The following is a 15,184-nucleotide window of genomic DNA, read 5'->3' on the forward strand; positions in this document are numbered from 1 at the left end:
GAATCTTTGTATTCATCTCTTGGAAAAAGAGTCATTAATTGGTTCCTATTAATGTATTATATGATGAATTCTATTAAATAGTATTTGATAGAACTTATTCATCTCATTGTCAATATAATTGTTGAGTATTTACTAAATGCAAAAAAACCACGTTGGGCACTACCACTGCTGGCATTTTTCTTTTTCCTTTTTTAAAAATCCTCATCCAAGGATATATTTATTGATGAGAGAGAGAGAGATAAAGAGAGAGAGAGAGAGAGAGAGAGAGAGAGAGAGAGAGAGAGAGAAACATTCAGTTGCCTCCTGTGTGCGCCTTGACCGGGGATCAAACCCACACCTTTTTTGGTGTACAGGACAACGGGACAACACTCCAACTGACTGAGCCACCCTGCCAGGACACTGCTGGCATTTTTCTTGTTTCATAAAGAGTTTCAGCAGTAAGTCTTTTTTATCTTCTCTTTTCTTTCCCCCTTTGCTTTAGATTTTAGTTGTTAATGTTTTAGGAAGCAAAAGTAATCCCACTTGTGCCAGCTAAATTACTGAACAAAATAAAGAAAGATGGAACACTGAAATGCCCACCTGAATGCATGCAAAGGGACTACTTTCTAAGATAATTAAAAGCTGATTCCATATACGCTCAGCACCCCACACGCCGGCGGGTACCTGCTTTGACTGATGAAGTCATTGAGCACCGTCTTCATTTTCTCCTCTGGTGCTTCCTCTGAAATCTTGATCAATTCTTTCACTTCTTCTATACTTTCCTCCTGAAAACAAACCACAGAGGTGGAGAAATGAGAGGTGAGAATGAGACACTGTAGTGGAGATATTGATTGTAACACCCCAGAAATAATATATAGCTATTTTTTTGTTTGTTTTAGAAATGAAGGAAGATTTCCCCTGTCTTCTTGTATCTGAACTGGAAAATACTACTGCATGCTGACTCTTAATTTTCCTTTTCTTAACTGGATTCGGGCTGAACTTGTAGGAAACTGTCCACCATGTTAGGGATTTAGGCTTTTACATTAGTTGAAACCAGGATCTATCACTTTTGTGGGAGAACTGTCAATCCCCTGCTCTTTGGAGATTAGCAAAACAGCCTACCATAGGCCCTACACCAATAAGAAGCAGAGCAGGGATCTGAATTCAGATAGTTTGATGTAAAGTCCAGGGATTTTGCAAAATGTATTCTCATTCCTCCGGGTCCATGTGGTAAGAGGGGCCTGTGCCCTCCAAATGCAACAACTTCAATTTATTTGTATTTAGACTAAGGTCAAGACCTTCTACTGGGTGGATAAAAAATCCTTTGGCCTCCAGCTTCCCAATGATCAAGTCCATGGCCTGTCCGTCACCTACCAGCAGGTCCGCCATTTTCTCCAGCATGTTGGACCAGTAGAGCCTAAACGTCTGGTCTCCCCAGGAACTGATGAAGTAGACGCAGGGCTTCTTGGCCTCAAATGGCAAGTAGTTGTAATTTCTGTGAAAACATATTAGGACGTAAGTTGGCAATCAAGTGTTTCCAGGCAATTCCAGCCACAGATTCATGTTTTGTATGTTCTATGTGGGGTGGGCAAGGGGTGGTGACAAAACTACCAAAGTATCGTTAATTCCATCCTTAGCCTATACTTGGGGACTCATGAGCAATAAACAATGTACAGTGATGTGGCTGAGGAGAAGAGAGGTACTAACAGCTACTGCTATCAGACTCAGGGAAAAACTGGAAATGATCAACAGAGGGCAGAATTTATCAAGCAAGCCCTCTTCAAGGAGGAAGGTTTTAACTTGAGAGAGGAAAGAAGGGGGGAAAACTGACATCATTCCTTTAATGTCTGTATGCTAGGCACTGTGTAAGGATCACTTGAGATAACAGATATAATTGTATTTTGTAAACTGAAACTGCTAGAGAAATGTAAGAGGGTAATATTATTAATGAGGATAAAAGCATATGCCTCAAACTAAACTTCAGGATCCCATGGCTTCCCTGCCATCCATCCATCCACCCATCCATCCATCCATCCAATATTTATGGTTACCAGGCATTAGTGCTAATGATGTAGGTGACTCACTAGGCTAAGAAGGGACAAGAGGGATGTCAAAGTACCTAGAAGGGGAAATGCAGCACCAAAGAGAATTTTGAGGGGGACAGTGGAGTATGCTTAAATGTGATGAGGAAAAGACAGTTAACAGGATGAGACTGCAGACAGGAGAGGTTTTCATCCCAATAAGCTAAAGAGAACTTAAGCCTGAAGGAATGAATGCTTGTTCTTTTTAGCTCTCCAACCCCAATTTCTTTTGGAAATCACACCCCATGGTCTGTTCTGCAGACAATAAACCAGCAGGTGCCCATTCATAAGAGAAGCCAAATAAATTCTTGGCAGAAACTCAGGTTGTTGTTACAGCAAGAAAACAAAAAAATTAAAGGGGTTAGAACTAAACTGCTTGCATGTCTTTTTAAAATTATCACATTAAGAATCCTGCAGCTGAATAAATTCCCTCTCAATTTTGTGCTTTGTTCCAAGGTTTCTTAGGTTTGGATTATTTTGTGCTAATGATGTTCAACGCCTTTGTCTCTTTGGTTCCCAGAGTCCTCCTGGTCTCACTGGGTCTAGGTGTCTCAGGTAAATTACAGTGCAGATGGAGGACAGCAGATGGGAGGGCACCACGTTGCCAGTGGAAAGAGAAGGTTGCCAGTTTGAATGGCTGCCCTGACACACGACCAGCCTTGTGACTTTGGTCAAGGGTAGGCCTGGAATCCGAGACTCAAATGATGACCCGTCATTAGGTGCCTGTGCTCCAAACTCATTGCTGAGCTCCAGCCCAATACATAAATTCATGTGAATTCATGTGCTTTGCAAAACTGGAAAGCCCAGAACAAACACACAGTGGTATTTTAAGTGCTATGCTAAACCACCCCTTTAAGATGGTATTTTAATGAAGGCAACAGACAAATAAATTGTGTGTATATGTGTGCACATGCATGTAGGGGTCTATTATAGACACAGGATCTTCCAATTTAGTTGCTGCCACCCTAGCGTGCCACTATGTGGACAGACCCTCAATATAGTGACTGAGAAATATACAGAAAGCCCCAAAACACTAGCATGACTTACTTTGGTTTCCTCGAGCCAGCTGCTCAGACTAATATAAGGTCCATCCAAGGTTGCCTTGAGACCTCTCATCTCCTCCCTAACCTTCCCACACTATATCCCCTGACATTGTCACCAATGGTCAACAATAGGCTAGTCCAACAAGGTGAGGGATGTTTTTGCTACCTGGTCCCAGTGAAAGAATGCAGAATATTTCTGATTAGTTTCAGAGAAGACCTTCAGATCCCGTTATAGGATCCACTCATTGAGGTCCTCAGTTTTAAAAATGGACAGAGAAGCTATTAAGGGACTGGGAAATTTGGGGTTCTTTATGGTGTGTGTAAGGGAGGATGGACAGCCAAGTATGGCTGCCAGGAGATCCCAAAAAAGGCCCCAACGAAGATGGTCTATGGGAAGGGGTAAGGTGGTCCATGGGAGGGGGGAGATGGCCCCATGAGAGGGACAGGATTTAGAAAACATGGGGCATGCTAAAAAGGGAGAGGACAACAATTAGGATTATTTTCACTTACTCCTTTCTACTTTTTTCCAAACACTCTCTCTCCATTTCTTAAGCCCCTTCTCATTCTTTAGGATGTCACCTTTTCTGTGACCTTTCCAACTCTTCACTTCCTCCGTAGGCAGAGTAGTCACTCTCTGCTTCCATAATACTCTATGCCCAACCCAGTTACAGCAACTCCTTAACTCATTTGGAAACAGTTATGAGCATCTATGTGTGCCAGGCACAGAGAGGAGCAGAAACACAGGGGAATAGCACAGGCCCTGCCTCAGAGTGCTCACAGTCTAACGGGGACACAGACAAGTGAACATGTCTTCATGCGGTGTCATCAGTGCTTTGGAGGAGGTGAGTGTCAAGTCCAAATCAGACTTGGGATTCAGGAAAGGGAACTTGGTCTTTGTCTTGAAGGTTAATGGGAGCCAGCAGTTCTGAGGAGGGGATTTGTTGCCTGGCAAAGGGAAGAGCATGTTTAGAAAGACGAAAAGCAGCAGTTTGGGGAACTGCCAGGGCCATTGTGTGGCTGGAGGAAACATGGAGTTTGGGAAGTGACTGAAGATGTTGGCAGAGAAGTAGATGGGCATTGAATGACCAAGTTATGGCCTCTGAAATTAATCCAGAAAGCCACTGGCCGTCCATGGATGATGCCAACTGGGGAGTCACTGGTTCAGATAGATAGTTTGGTAAGTTTCTTGAAGAACATTCAAGCCAGATAATGGTTTTTAAATAATCCAGATGAAGATGCCAACTCGCTGAATTAAGAAATGGCAAGAGATATAGGAAATATTTAAGAACTAGAATTGACCATACTTTATTGCTGATTAGATGTGGGTAGGAAGGAAAAAGAGAATGATACATTTGTGATTAAAAGGACTCAGAGGGTGGGAGGACCAGTCTATGAGATTGGAAAGATGGGAAGAGAAGCAACGTTGTAAAGAATTTATGGGATGCCCAGGGGATCGGTTTGGATCTGTGCCAGTAAAGAAGGCTGTCTGGGGAAATAGATTGAATCCTGGTTTTCCTAATAGTGGTCAGTGAGCCATGGGTCTGTGCCCAGAGAGAGAGTCTAGATGGAGAAGAGCAGAGGGTGAAGAGCTCTGGTGACGTGGGTCCAATCTCCTTGCATGCAAACGAGAAGAGCAATGTGCTCTTGTGAGAGTCCCTGCAGATCATGAAGTCTTTATTCACGGCACAAGGCTCAGAACACAGAGTTCTCTCACTGTGTGTGGCTTCCCCTTATTCTCATAAATCCCTTGGTTGGTGCTTGAACCACTTTCTTAAAACCGAATTCTATAATTTTACTTCTCTTTGCATGTTGAGATTTTACATGGGTTCGGGCTCAGTGAGGGTACATGTAGGTGCCAGCTGTTTTCTGACTGTCTTTTCTGGTGGCTAACAATCGTTTTTTGAGTTCTTCAGTTGGACTGTGTCAAAGTAAAATAAGAAGTGATATATTCAATAATGCCACTAAATTGAGTTTGCATAATAGCACAGAACTCAGATGAATATAATAACTGTTAATAGGGTTTGTATTGAATTTTTAAATTCTGGCCTTCCTACCTGTTATGCATCAAAGTTCTAGAATAAAGGGAACTTCAGATCTGATCATAATAACCATCATCATTGCTCTGCCCTTAAGTGAATTACCTGGATGTGTCATTTGGAGAGTTGTTGACATGAAACTAAGGATTCAGGAGAGTGGCACTTACCATGCTGGCCAGACGTATGCTTGCTCCCATAACTGAGATTAACAATAATAATAATGTTTCTGGTTTTAGGGAAGAACTGAAACTAACAGTCCCAGAAATTGGTCAGACTCCCACTGTCAGAAACTGTTGCTTCTGCCATCTCCTACCTGTTTCCTTCTGTCACGAGTGGCTTCTCCGGGTGAGTGGTGGAGACCATAGGGATGGCAACCTCCTGCGCTGTGTCCCTTTCTCCCTCTTGCAGCAGCGGAAGGGTGTCTTCTTCAGCTGATTCAGCTGACTTCTTCTTACTCCCGTGATGGGAGCCTCCATCAATCAAGTTTCCAAAATTACCTGCAGAGGCAGTAGCAAGGGGGGAGGGGCCAGGTGTCAGTCAAGAAGCAGAATCAGGCAGCTTGACATAAGGGATCAGAGTTCATGTCCTCCCCAAGCAGGGAAATAAGATCTCAGTATGAAGGCAGGAAGAGCATGGTTAGACCAAAGAAATAAGACTGACAATGACAATGAGCCATCATCTATAACCATGCTATGTCCTCATTTGTAAAAACTACTTAAGTTACAAATTAACTGGATTCCATCTCCATTTCTTTATTTGAAACTGACTTCCAGATGTGAATCAAGACCTTCTCTGATGGAATATCCAATCTTGGAATCATTTTTCCAGAATGTGCATCAGCCCAGAAAGACTTCTGGGAGTTATAATAACAGCACCCACTATATGCATGGCACTCTGCCTACACTGATCCATTAAACCCTTGCAACAGTTCTATGAGAAGTTATCATTATTCCTATTTAATAGATGAAGAAACTGAGGCCCAGAGAAATTAAGTGAGCCTAATATAATGGGACCAGGTTTACTAACCCAAATCTGTCAGAATCCAAACTATATTCTTAATATGTTTTTTAAAGTATGAAAATAAATCTATCCCTTATGTAGAAACACAAAAGCAAACAAGGAATTATTAACTGTTTTCTCAAGAAATGGTTGTATGGCCCATGTCATGTGCTAGGCACTGTGCTTGGCCACACTTACCAATAGAAACTTCAAAGCTAATGGGTTTATCTCCAATCTTCCGGTCAATCATGGTGGCTTCAAAAAATGCTCCAAAGAGTAAAAATTCCTCATATTTTTCTGGTACAATCTATAGAAAGAAAAAGTATATATGAGATAGGCCTGGTTCCTTATATTTTATCATTAGGAAGCTGATGCTAACCTGGTCCAGGGAATTCATAGGCATTTGAGTCTCAGTGTCAGCCTGAAATGGCACATACTTTCCCCACTAATCAGACAGGCAGGAACCGGGACCTGCAAATTGCACATCCAAATTCAATCATTTATCTAGAATGTCGTCTCAACCTTCAGAACTTCTACCTTACAATAAAAATGTCCTCTTTAGGATATTTATCTATTTATTTTTCTAATTTTTCAATTACAGTTGACATTCAATATTATTTTATACTAGAGGCCCAGTGCACAAAATTCATGCACTGGTAGGATTCCTAGAGGCTGCTGGTTGCCGGCTGGGGCCTCCCTCCCTTCCCCTGGCTGACCCCGCCCCCTGGTTGAACTCCCAGACCACCTCCATACTACACTTTTATTATATAGGATTAGTTTAAGGTATACAGCATAGTGGTTAGATATTTATATAATTTACAAAGTGATCCCCCCATCAGTCTAGTGCCCACCTGGCACCATACATAATTATTATAATATTATTAACTATAGTTTACATCCCTGTGGTATTTTGCAACTGCTAATTTGTACTTCTTAATTCCTTCACCTTTTTCACCCAGTTCCCCAACTCGCCTCCCTCTGGCAACCATCAGTCTGCTCTCTATATCTATGAGTCTGTTTTAACTTTGTTTGTTTATTTTGTTCATTAGATTCCACATATAAGTGAAATCATATGGTATTTGTCTTTCTCTGACTTATTCCACTTAGCATAATACCCTTTAGGTCCATTCATGTTGTCACAAGTCATAAGATTTTATTCCTTTTTATAGCCAAGCAACATTCCATCATATATATATATATATATATATATATATATATATATATATATATACTAGAAGCCCGGTGCACAAAAATTTGTGCACTGGGCGGGGCGGGGGGGGGGGTCCCCCAGCCCAGCCTGTGCCCTCTCACAGTCTGGGACCCCTCGGGAGATAACGATCTACTGGCTTAGGCCTGCTCCCAGGTGGCAGAGGGCAGGCCCAATCCCTAAGTGCAGCCCCTGGTCAGGCTCAGAGCAGGGCCAATTGGGGAGTTGGGGCGCCGCCCCATCATGCACAGAGCAGGGCGGATCGGGAGGTTGCGATGCCACCCTCAGTCACGCTCAGGGTAGGGCCAATTGGGGGGTTGGGGCACCGCCCCCTGTTACACTCAAGGCAGGGTCGATGGGGAGGTTGTGGCGCCACCCCCTGTCACGCACAGAGCAGGGCCGATCAGGGGGTTGGGGCGCTGCCCCCTGTCACTCACAGAGCAGGGCCGATCAGGGGGTTGGGGCGCTGCCCCCTGTCACACACAGAGCAGGGCCCATCAGGGGGTTGGGGAGCTCCCCCCTGTCACTCACAGAGTAGGGCCGATAGGGGAGTTGGGGCACCGCCCCCTGTCACACACAGAGCAGGGCAGATCAGGGGGTTGGGGCGCTGCACCCTGTCACACTCAGGGCAAGGCTAATGGGGAGGTTATGGCTCTACCCTGTCACACACAGAGCAAGGCCCGTGGAGGGGGGTTGGGGCGCCACCCTCTATCACCCACAGAGCAGGGCTGATCAGGGGGTTGGGGCACCGCCACTGTCACACTCAGGGCAGGGCCGATGGGGAGGTTATGGTTCTACCCTGTCACACACAGAGCAGGGCCTGTGGGGGCGGGGGGTTGGGGCACCACACCCTGTCACACACAGAGCTGCAGGGCAATCGGGGGATTGGGGAGCTCCCCCGTATCAGGCACAGAGCAGGGCTGATCAGGGGGTTTGGGCGCTGCCCCCTGTCACGCTGATCCCAGTGCCGGGAGCCTTGCTGCTCCGCTGATCCCGGTGCCGGGAGGCATATTACCCTTTTACTATATAGGATAGAGGCCTGCTGCATGGGTAGGGGGCCGGCTGGTTTGCCCTGAAGGGTGTCCTGGATCAGGGTGGGGGTCCCCACTGGGGTGCCTGGCCAGGCTGGCTGAGGGGCTGAGGGCTGTTTTCCTGCTGGCAGTTGACTAAAAGCTCCCAACCGCTCCTTGTTTTCTTTTTTTTTTTATTCTGGGCCAGCTTTAGCTCTGAGGCCTCGCTGCTGAAAACATGGATACAATGTTGCGGTCCGGGGCTGACTGAAAGCCAGTTTTGTTTAGCTTCTTATTTGCAACATAGTAATAGTTGCTTAGAGTTGCAGTTGAGAGTCGGGCAAGTGAGGCGGGGAACGTTGGAGTCTGCAGTCCCTGGAGGAAGCAAGCCCCCCTGTTCGCTTCAGTGCCTGGCTGCCGGCTGCCATCTTGGCTGACAGTTAATTTGCATAAGGATACGCTGATTAGCCAATGGGAAGGGTAGCGGTCGTACACTAATTACCATTTTTCTCTTTTATTAGTGTAGATATATATACACACACACACATACATATATACACATACATGCTCTTCTTATATAACATCTTCTTTATCCAATTGTCTATTGATGAGCATCCTTTTATTTTAAAACACAAGCTTGGGCATATTATCTTTCTAAGATGCTGTTGTGAAATAGAAATATGGAATCACCTTCTGGTGGGTAGGCATTTAGAAAACAGAAAACCAAAGATGAGATACTCAGGCATAGGATTAAACCCCTACATTTGAGCATAGTTTTATGGATTATACAGGGTGGTCACATGCATTATATGTGTTCCTCTTAATAACCCTGAGAGATCAACATTTGGATCATTCCTATTGTACAGATAAGGAAATTGAGGATACAGAGCTTGAGGTTGAGTTAGTAACTTTCCCAAGTATTCTGATCACAGCTCCAGTGCTCTTTGAATTCTAAACATGTGCTTAACTCAAAGTCAGACTTTACTCCCAGATAAAAGGGGTAGAGGGTTAGGCACTCACATGAGCATCAGCCAGTCAAGTGCACACAGGGTGGGCTATATGCACTGTGGTTGCTCTGTGGGGGGTGCAGGGCCCAGAAGCACAACAATATAAATTGCTTTTACACTGAAAACAGCCTTAGAGTTCATCTGCTCCAACCTCCACCTTTTACCCAAATAAACTAAAGCTCAGAGAGACAGTAAGGGGCTGGCTTGCTAAGATCACACAGCAAGTTAAAGACAGCCAAGATTTGAGACCTGGTCTCCACTGAGGCTGCCTTCTCAAGCAGCCTGCATTCTGAAAGACTAGACTGTGACAGGTGTTAACCTAAAAATAGAAATGCAAAGTGAGAGGCAACAGCGCTTATTTGAGATCCAGAAGAATTGCAATGTGGGGAAGCACTGATTCAGACAGAAACCCAAATAGTGTTCCAATTACAGGGTAAAGGTAAGGGGTTTTTAAGAGAAAGAGAAGGGAAATAATTACATGAATAGAAGAAAGGAATTTCTATTGGTGCAAATAACTTTTGTTACTCTTTAGCTGTACATGACTGGTTACTGATTCTAAAGGATGCCTACAATTTTCAGCCTTGTGGTAAGGGGTCTGCTTGCCTGTTAGCTCCACAAACAGTTGTTTGGAAGGCAATGCGGCTCTGGCCCAGTCCCAAGGTTATTTTGCCCAGTTCACACTTTCCAAAGTTTCAAGGAATAAGACGTATGAGGCAGTTCCTCTGGAATGGCTGCCCTGACTCCAATCTAACATGGCTCCACTTATGCCAGTTTCTCACACAGGAGCCATCCCAAGATAGCACACAGCTAGTTACAAATGACTCCTATTGACATGGAACAGGCTGATGCCTCAGGAGCAGATGTTGCTGGGACGGATGACACAGCATCACATTTCTGAGCAAAGAGGCTGAGTGAGCCGGAATCATGTAATCTGTGCTTCCTGGTTTTGTGATTGGATTTGTTAAACTCAATGGAAAAAACAGTAAGATTCCTCTAAGGATCAATGCAGTTGTGGTCTCAGAGTTTAAAGAGCCTCATTCAATCAAGAACCTCAAACCCCGACTCTCAGAGAGCCAAAGGGTTTCCACACCATTAGGTGGAGGTCACCCCTTCCTTCACACAGGAACCTCCTGTGCTCTCAGCATCAGCAGGAACTGTCTCTGTTGACCAGAAGATGACGGGCAGGGTGGGGGCCCAGTGCTGGGTCTTAGTCACAGAGCACACACCCCCTCCCACCTGCTGCCACTGTGTCCACTGGCTGTAAACCAGCCACTTATCTCACCTTCCTGGGGCCAGGTTTACTCTCTGGGAGGAGGGCAAAAATTACTTGGAGACCTAGAGGGAATGTAGGCCATGTGGCCTGGAAGAGGGACAGCAGGCTCCATAGCCAGACAAACCCTCTTCAAATCCCAACTCTGCTACTTCCCAGCTGGTGGACTTTGGGCCAGTCATGTCCACTCTCCAGGTGTCACTTTCCTTGCCTGTGAGCTAACCATCACAATGGGGCCTACAGGGGAAACGAGATCATCCATGTGGAGCACCGAGTAGTATAAAACTTACATGTGTACGTGCTACAAATGGTAGTCATGACACGTATTTCAACAGCTTAGAATTCAGGTCTTAAGCCTACCCATCCTTCAAGGCTCAGCTCAAATGGCTCTTCCTTCTGGAAGCATATCTTGACTCCCTGAGCTGGAAAAATAATGATGGCAATGTTTACCAAGCTGCTATTATGTGTCAGATGCGGTATTAAGAACTTTACCTACATTATCGCATGTAATTCTCATAACTACCCTGGGAGGGAGATATTTTATTATACCCATTTACAGATGAGGACACTGCAGTTCCGTGAAAGATTAAAATATCTGCTCGATGTGACTAATATTTACTGAGCACTTACTATGGGTCAGTCTCTGTTCTAAGTACTTTGCATGTATTAATTCATCAAATCCTCTGTATGAGCCTATAAAGTAGAGGTTATTATTGGAATAAAGCATCAGAAGCTTAAGTCACTTGCCCAAAGATTCAAACAGAGGCAATGTTTTTCCACGTGGCAATCCCTGTTTAGAAAAGAACGGCCAGTCTTAAGAGCAGGAAATATTGACACAGGGTCAGACTTAGGGGATGTCAGCTTAGGTGACTACTCAACTACCCACAATTTCTGGCAAAGTCCAAAAAAGTCAAGTTTCCAAAGTTGGCATATATTCTCAAGAAACACACAAACACAATCACCTCAAGGCAATGTCATTTTTAACAAACTAACAGTACACATTTCCAGAGAGTATTTCCCAACATATAATTTCAGAGGGAGGGCTGGGGAGGCTGACAACATGCTCAAAATTAAGTCACCAACAACGGGGTAGAGAGCTCTAAATAGCTGTCCACTGGTGGTGGGAGCAAACCATAGCATCATCGGTAACAACAGCAGCATTGCTAAGAGCTCTGCTGAGCATTTTGCAGGCATTCCCTCACTCACCCCCACTTATCTGAGGGGATGCCTATCAGAGAGGGACTATTACTATCCCATTTTGTTGATGACCAAACTGAAACATGAAGAGGTGTTATTAGTATCAGAGCCATGAATAGAACCAACCCCCAATATTTCCAAGCATGTGCTCCAACCTCTCCCCCACAGTTTCTTAAGATTCATTAGATCCCAGCAGTAAAAATAAGTGGACCTTCCCAGGCTAAGGTCGCCCACATGCTACAATCCTTCAGTCTGTCTAGACTTTCCTAGGAAAGCACAGCTCTGGGGGACCCACCATCACCTCCCCTCCCCACCTGAAATGATTGTCTGGTTGATCTGAGAAACACACTCCCAGAGGCGGAACCATCCAGGCTGAGAGCTGCAATCCACCCACCTCTGCTACTAACAAAACAGAAAGTTCTCTCATTTGTTTAAACTATGAAGTACTGTTGCTAAACTAAACAGTTGAGAGGTTATTCACAGTTTGTGTTCATCTGAAGCCCAAGATTTCTTTCCCATAACATAACCAGGCTGAAAAATGCTAATGTGCTTCGTATCAATAAGCAAAGATAAGTATTTTCTTGAGTGGTGATTTCCCCACAGGCTTGAGCAAGGGAATAGGTTTCTCAATGTCTTGTGTCCCAGCTTGTCGCCTACGCTTCCTCCTCTCACCCCTTCTCCCACATTACCTCCCATCCACAGCATGGCTGAGCTAAAAACCAAGCTAAACAAAATAGGCCACATATATAGTTCAGCTGATCACCCCACCACCCACTCCCACCAGCTCCTCCAGAGAACTTTCATTTCTCTTTTACTTTGGTTTCTATGGGAATTGTGTTTTGGGGAGACACCAAAGGAATTTACCAGCAGCAGATGGGTGTGATGTGTGCAGGAAGAGGCAGAGGATCTGCCCCGGAAAATGAGGCTGAGCCGACACACATTTGCAGGGAGAGTGAGAGCTCCGCAGGCCTTTGGGGACCTGTGGCAGGTGCTGCTCCTCTTTGGCTCTAACTCACAGGTGAGTTCAGACTTACTTCTGGGGGTACATCGAAAGGTTCCACCTCGACCTCGGTTGAATTCGTTTTGTCTGAAGCCTGCTGGGGTTTTCCACTGTCCGTTTTGTCACCCTTGTCTTTACTTGAGCCTTTGGAAGATTTGGAGTCTTTGTCCTTTGAAGACAACTTGAGGTCCTTGAGTGCCTTGGAAAATTTAGACTCCTGTGCCCCTCCCGAGAGGATTTCCACAGCAATTTCCACCAAAATTCTGCCCCTGAATGACACGCCTTCTCCAAAGCCTTCATTCATTTCCTGGTAGTCGTCCATCAGACTGTGGTTCCTGGGTGAGCCATACAGGTTAATCCAGGCAGGTCCAAAGGTAGGTAGAAAGCCTAAAAAGATCCCAAACTTTAGTTGTGTGGTTATGTTTACAAGTTGATTATTTTTTGTTTTATGAAAGTTGTGCACAAACATTTAGAAATACGCGATATACAGAAAAGACAAGAGAAAATATTTACAGTCTATGTTTTCACCAATAAATAGTCATAATTATCATTTTGCTATATTTCTTTCCAGTCTTTCTTCCATGCAAATGTCTACACTTGTTCACAGTTGAAATAATTCTTATGACAACCAAGATTACTCTACCCAGCAAAGCTATCAATTAGCATTGAAGGTCAGATAAAGGGTTTCACAGACAAGAAAAAGATAAATGAGTTCATCACCACCAAACCAGTGTTACATGAAATGTTGAAGGGTATTCTTTAAGGAGAGAGAGAAGAAGAGGAAGAAAAAAAGATTTAAAAAAATATGAACAATAAAATGGCAATAAATACATATCTATCAACAGTTGAATCGAAAAATTGAAATAAATGAACTAGGAATCTAATGAACAAAATAAACTGATGAATAAAGTAGAACCAGAGGCATGAAAACATGGAACAGACTGACGAATCTCAGAAGGAAAGGGTAGGGGAGAAGGTGGGAAGAGATTAACCGAAGATCTTATATGCATCTATGCAGTACCTATGGACACAGACAATAGGGTGGAGAAGGCCTGGGGCAGGGCAGGAACTGGGTGGAGGCGGGTAATGGGAGGGAAAAAGAGGGACATCTGTAATACCCCCAACAATAAATATTTTTTTTTTAAAAAAGGGAAAAAGAAAAAGAAATAATCTATGTATGTTGATGTGCATCCTTGCCTCTCTCATTCGTTGATCAAATTCACCAGGCACCATGCTAGACTCTAAACATACAGCTGAGTGGAGAATAAGGAGAATACAAACATTAAACAAATGTGTACATTGTAGATGTTATGAAGGAGATATACCTTGTGCAGCAAGAACAAACAACAGGCTGATACAGCATGGAGAGGAGTTAGGCAGAGAGAGAAACAGGAGAGAAAAGAGAGATTTCTAGGCAGAGGGAAAAGCATACGTCCTCCGGAAAGGAGACAGAAGAAGCTGAAAGAGAAAGCCAGAGTGGCTTGAGTCCAGAGAGCAAGCTGAATGAGATGAATTTGGACAGGTGAGCAGGTTTGGGGCCCCTGACAAGCTCTTTACTCTAGAAATTATGGGAATATTTTAGAGGGATTTAAGTAAAGATATAACATAATTGGATGTGTGTTTTAAGGTCAGTCTGATGCCCATCCAGAGTGGCTCAGTGGTTGAGTGTCAACCTATCCATTCCCTGTCAGGGCACATGCCCGGGTTGTGGGCTCAATCCCCAGTTTGGGGCATGCAGGAGGCAGCCGATCAATGATTCTCTCTCATCATTGATGGTTCTCTCTCTCTCTCTCTCTCTCTCTCTCTCCCTTTCCCTTCCTCTCTGAAATCAATAAAAATTTTAAAACTTCAGTGTGGCTGCTATGTGAATTGAGTATAAGAAGGAATGTTGGCAAACTGGTTTGGGGACCACACATCATCACCAAAATGGAAGACATCGGTGGCTTCTAGGATGATGGTACTGGAGACTGAGAGAAGTAAATATTCTGAGATATGTTCTAAACATAGAACTGAAAAGACCTCAAGATTGTAATTTGCTATTAGCATAATTATCTTCCTTTCTTAATACAGAACGTCCGAGAAAAGACACAGTATCTATGTGAACATCTCCTTGGCAACAGAATGTTCCTTTTATCCAGGCAGTACGACATGGCCACCTTGATTCTTGACAGCCTGGGTTCAAGTCTCAAACCTTCACTCTGTCAGTTTTGAGCTGTGTGACCTCAGACAGGTTTGATAACTTCTCTATGCCTCAGTTTCCTCATCTGTGAAATGAAGATGCTAATAATCCCTATCTCATCTATTAGGATTAAAAGAGATCATGTCTATTAAGTGCTTCACTTAAGAGCTCAAGAA

At 44.2% G+C, this 15,184-nt stretch overlaps 1 protein-coding gene across 3 annotated transcripts in view; it reads right to left on the reverse strand.

Moving 5' to 3' along the window:
• FER1L6 (fer-1 like family member 6) overlaps nt 1-15,184 on the reverse strand; it is a 126,025-nt gene that overhangs the window by 70,940 nt on the left and 39,901 nt on the right. For all 3 annotated transcript variants that reach the window (XM_070392045.1, XM_070392044.1, XM_070392046.1), the window contains 5 exons: nt 12,864-13,216; nt 6,337-6,445; nt 5,453-5,636; nt 1,354-1,474; nt 664-764 (listed from right to left, as the gene is read on the reverse strand). In XM_070392045.1, the coding sequence (XP_070248146.1) occupies nt 664-764; nt 1,354-1,474; nt 5,453-5,636; nt 6,337-6,445; nt 12,864-13,216 (868 nt within the window). The remainder of the gene's footprint in view (nt 1-663; nt 765-1,353; nt 1,475-5,452; nt 5,637-6,336; nt 6,446-12,863; nt 13,217-15,184) is intronic.

The sequence above is a fragment of the Myotis yumanensis genome, unplaced genomic scaffold (genome assembly GCF_028538775.1).
Source record: "Myotis yumanensis isolate MYYU_CA2020_CCGP unplaced genomic scaffold, mMyoYum1.0.hap1 SCAF_15, whole genome shotgun sequence".
In the NCBI taxonomy this organism is placed as follows: Eukaryota; Metazoa; Chordata; class Mammalia; order Chiroptera; family Vespertilionidae; genus Myotis; species Myotis yumanensis.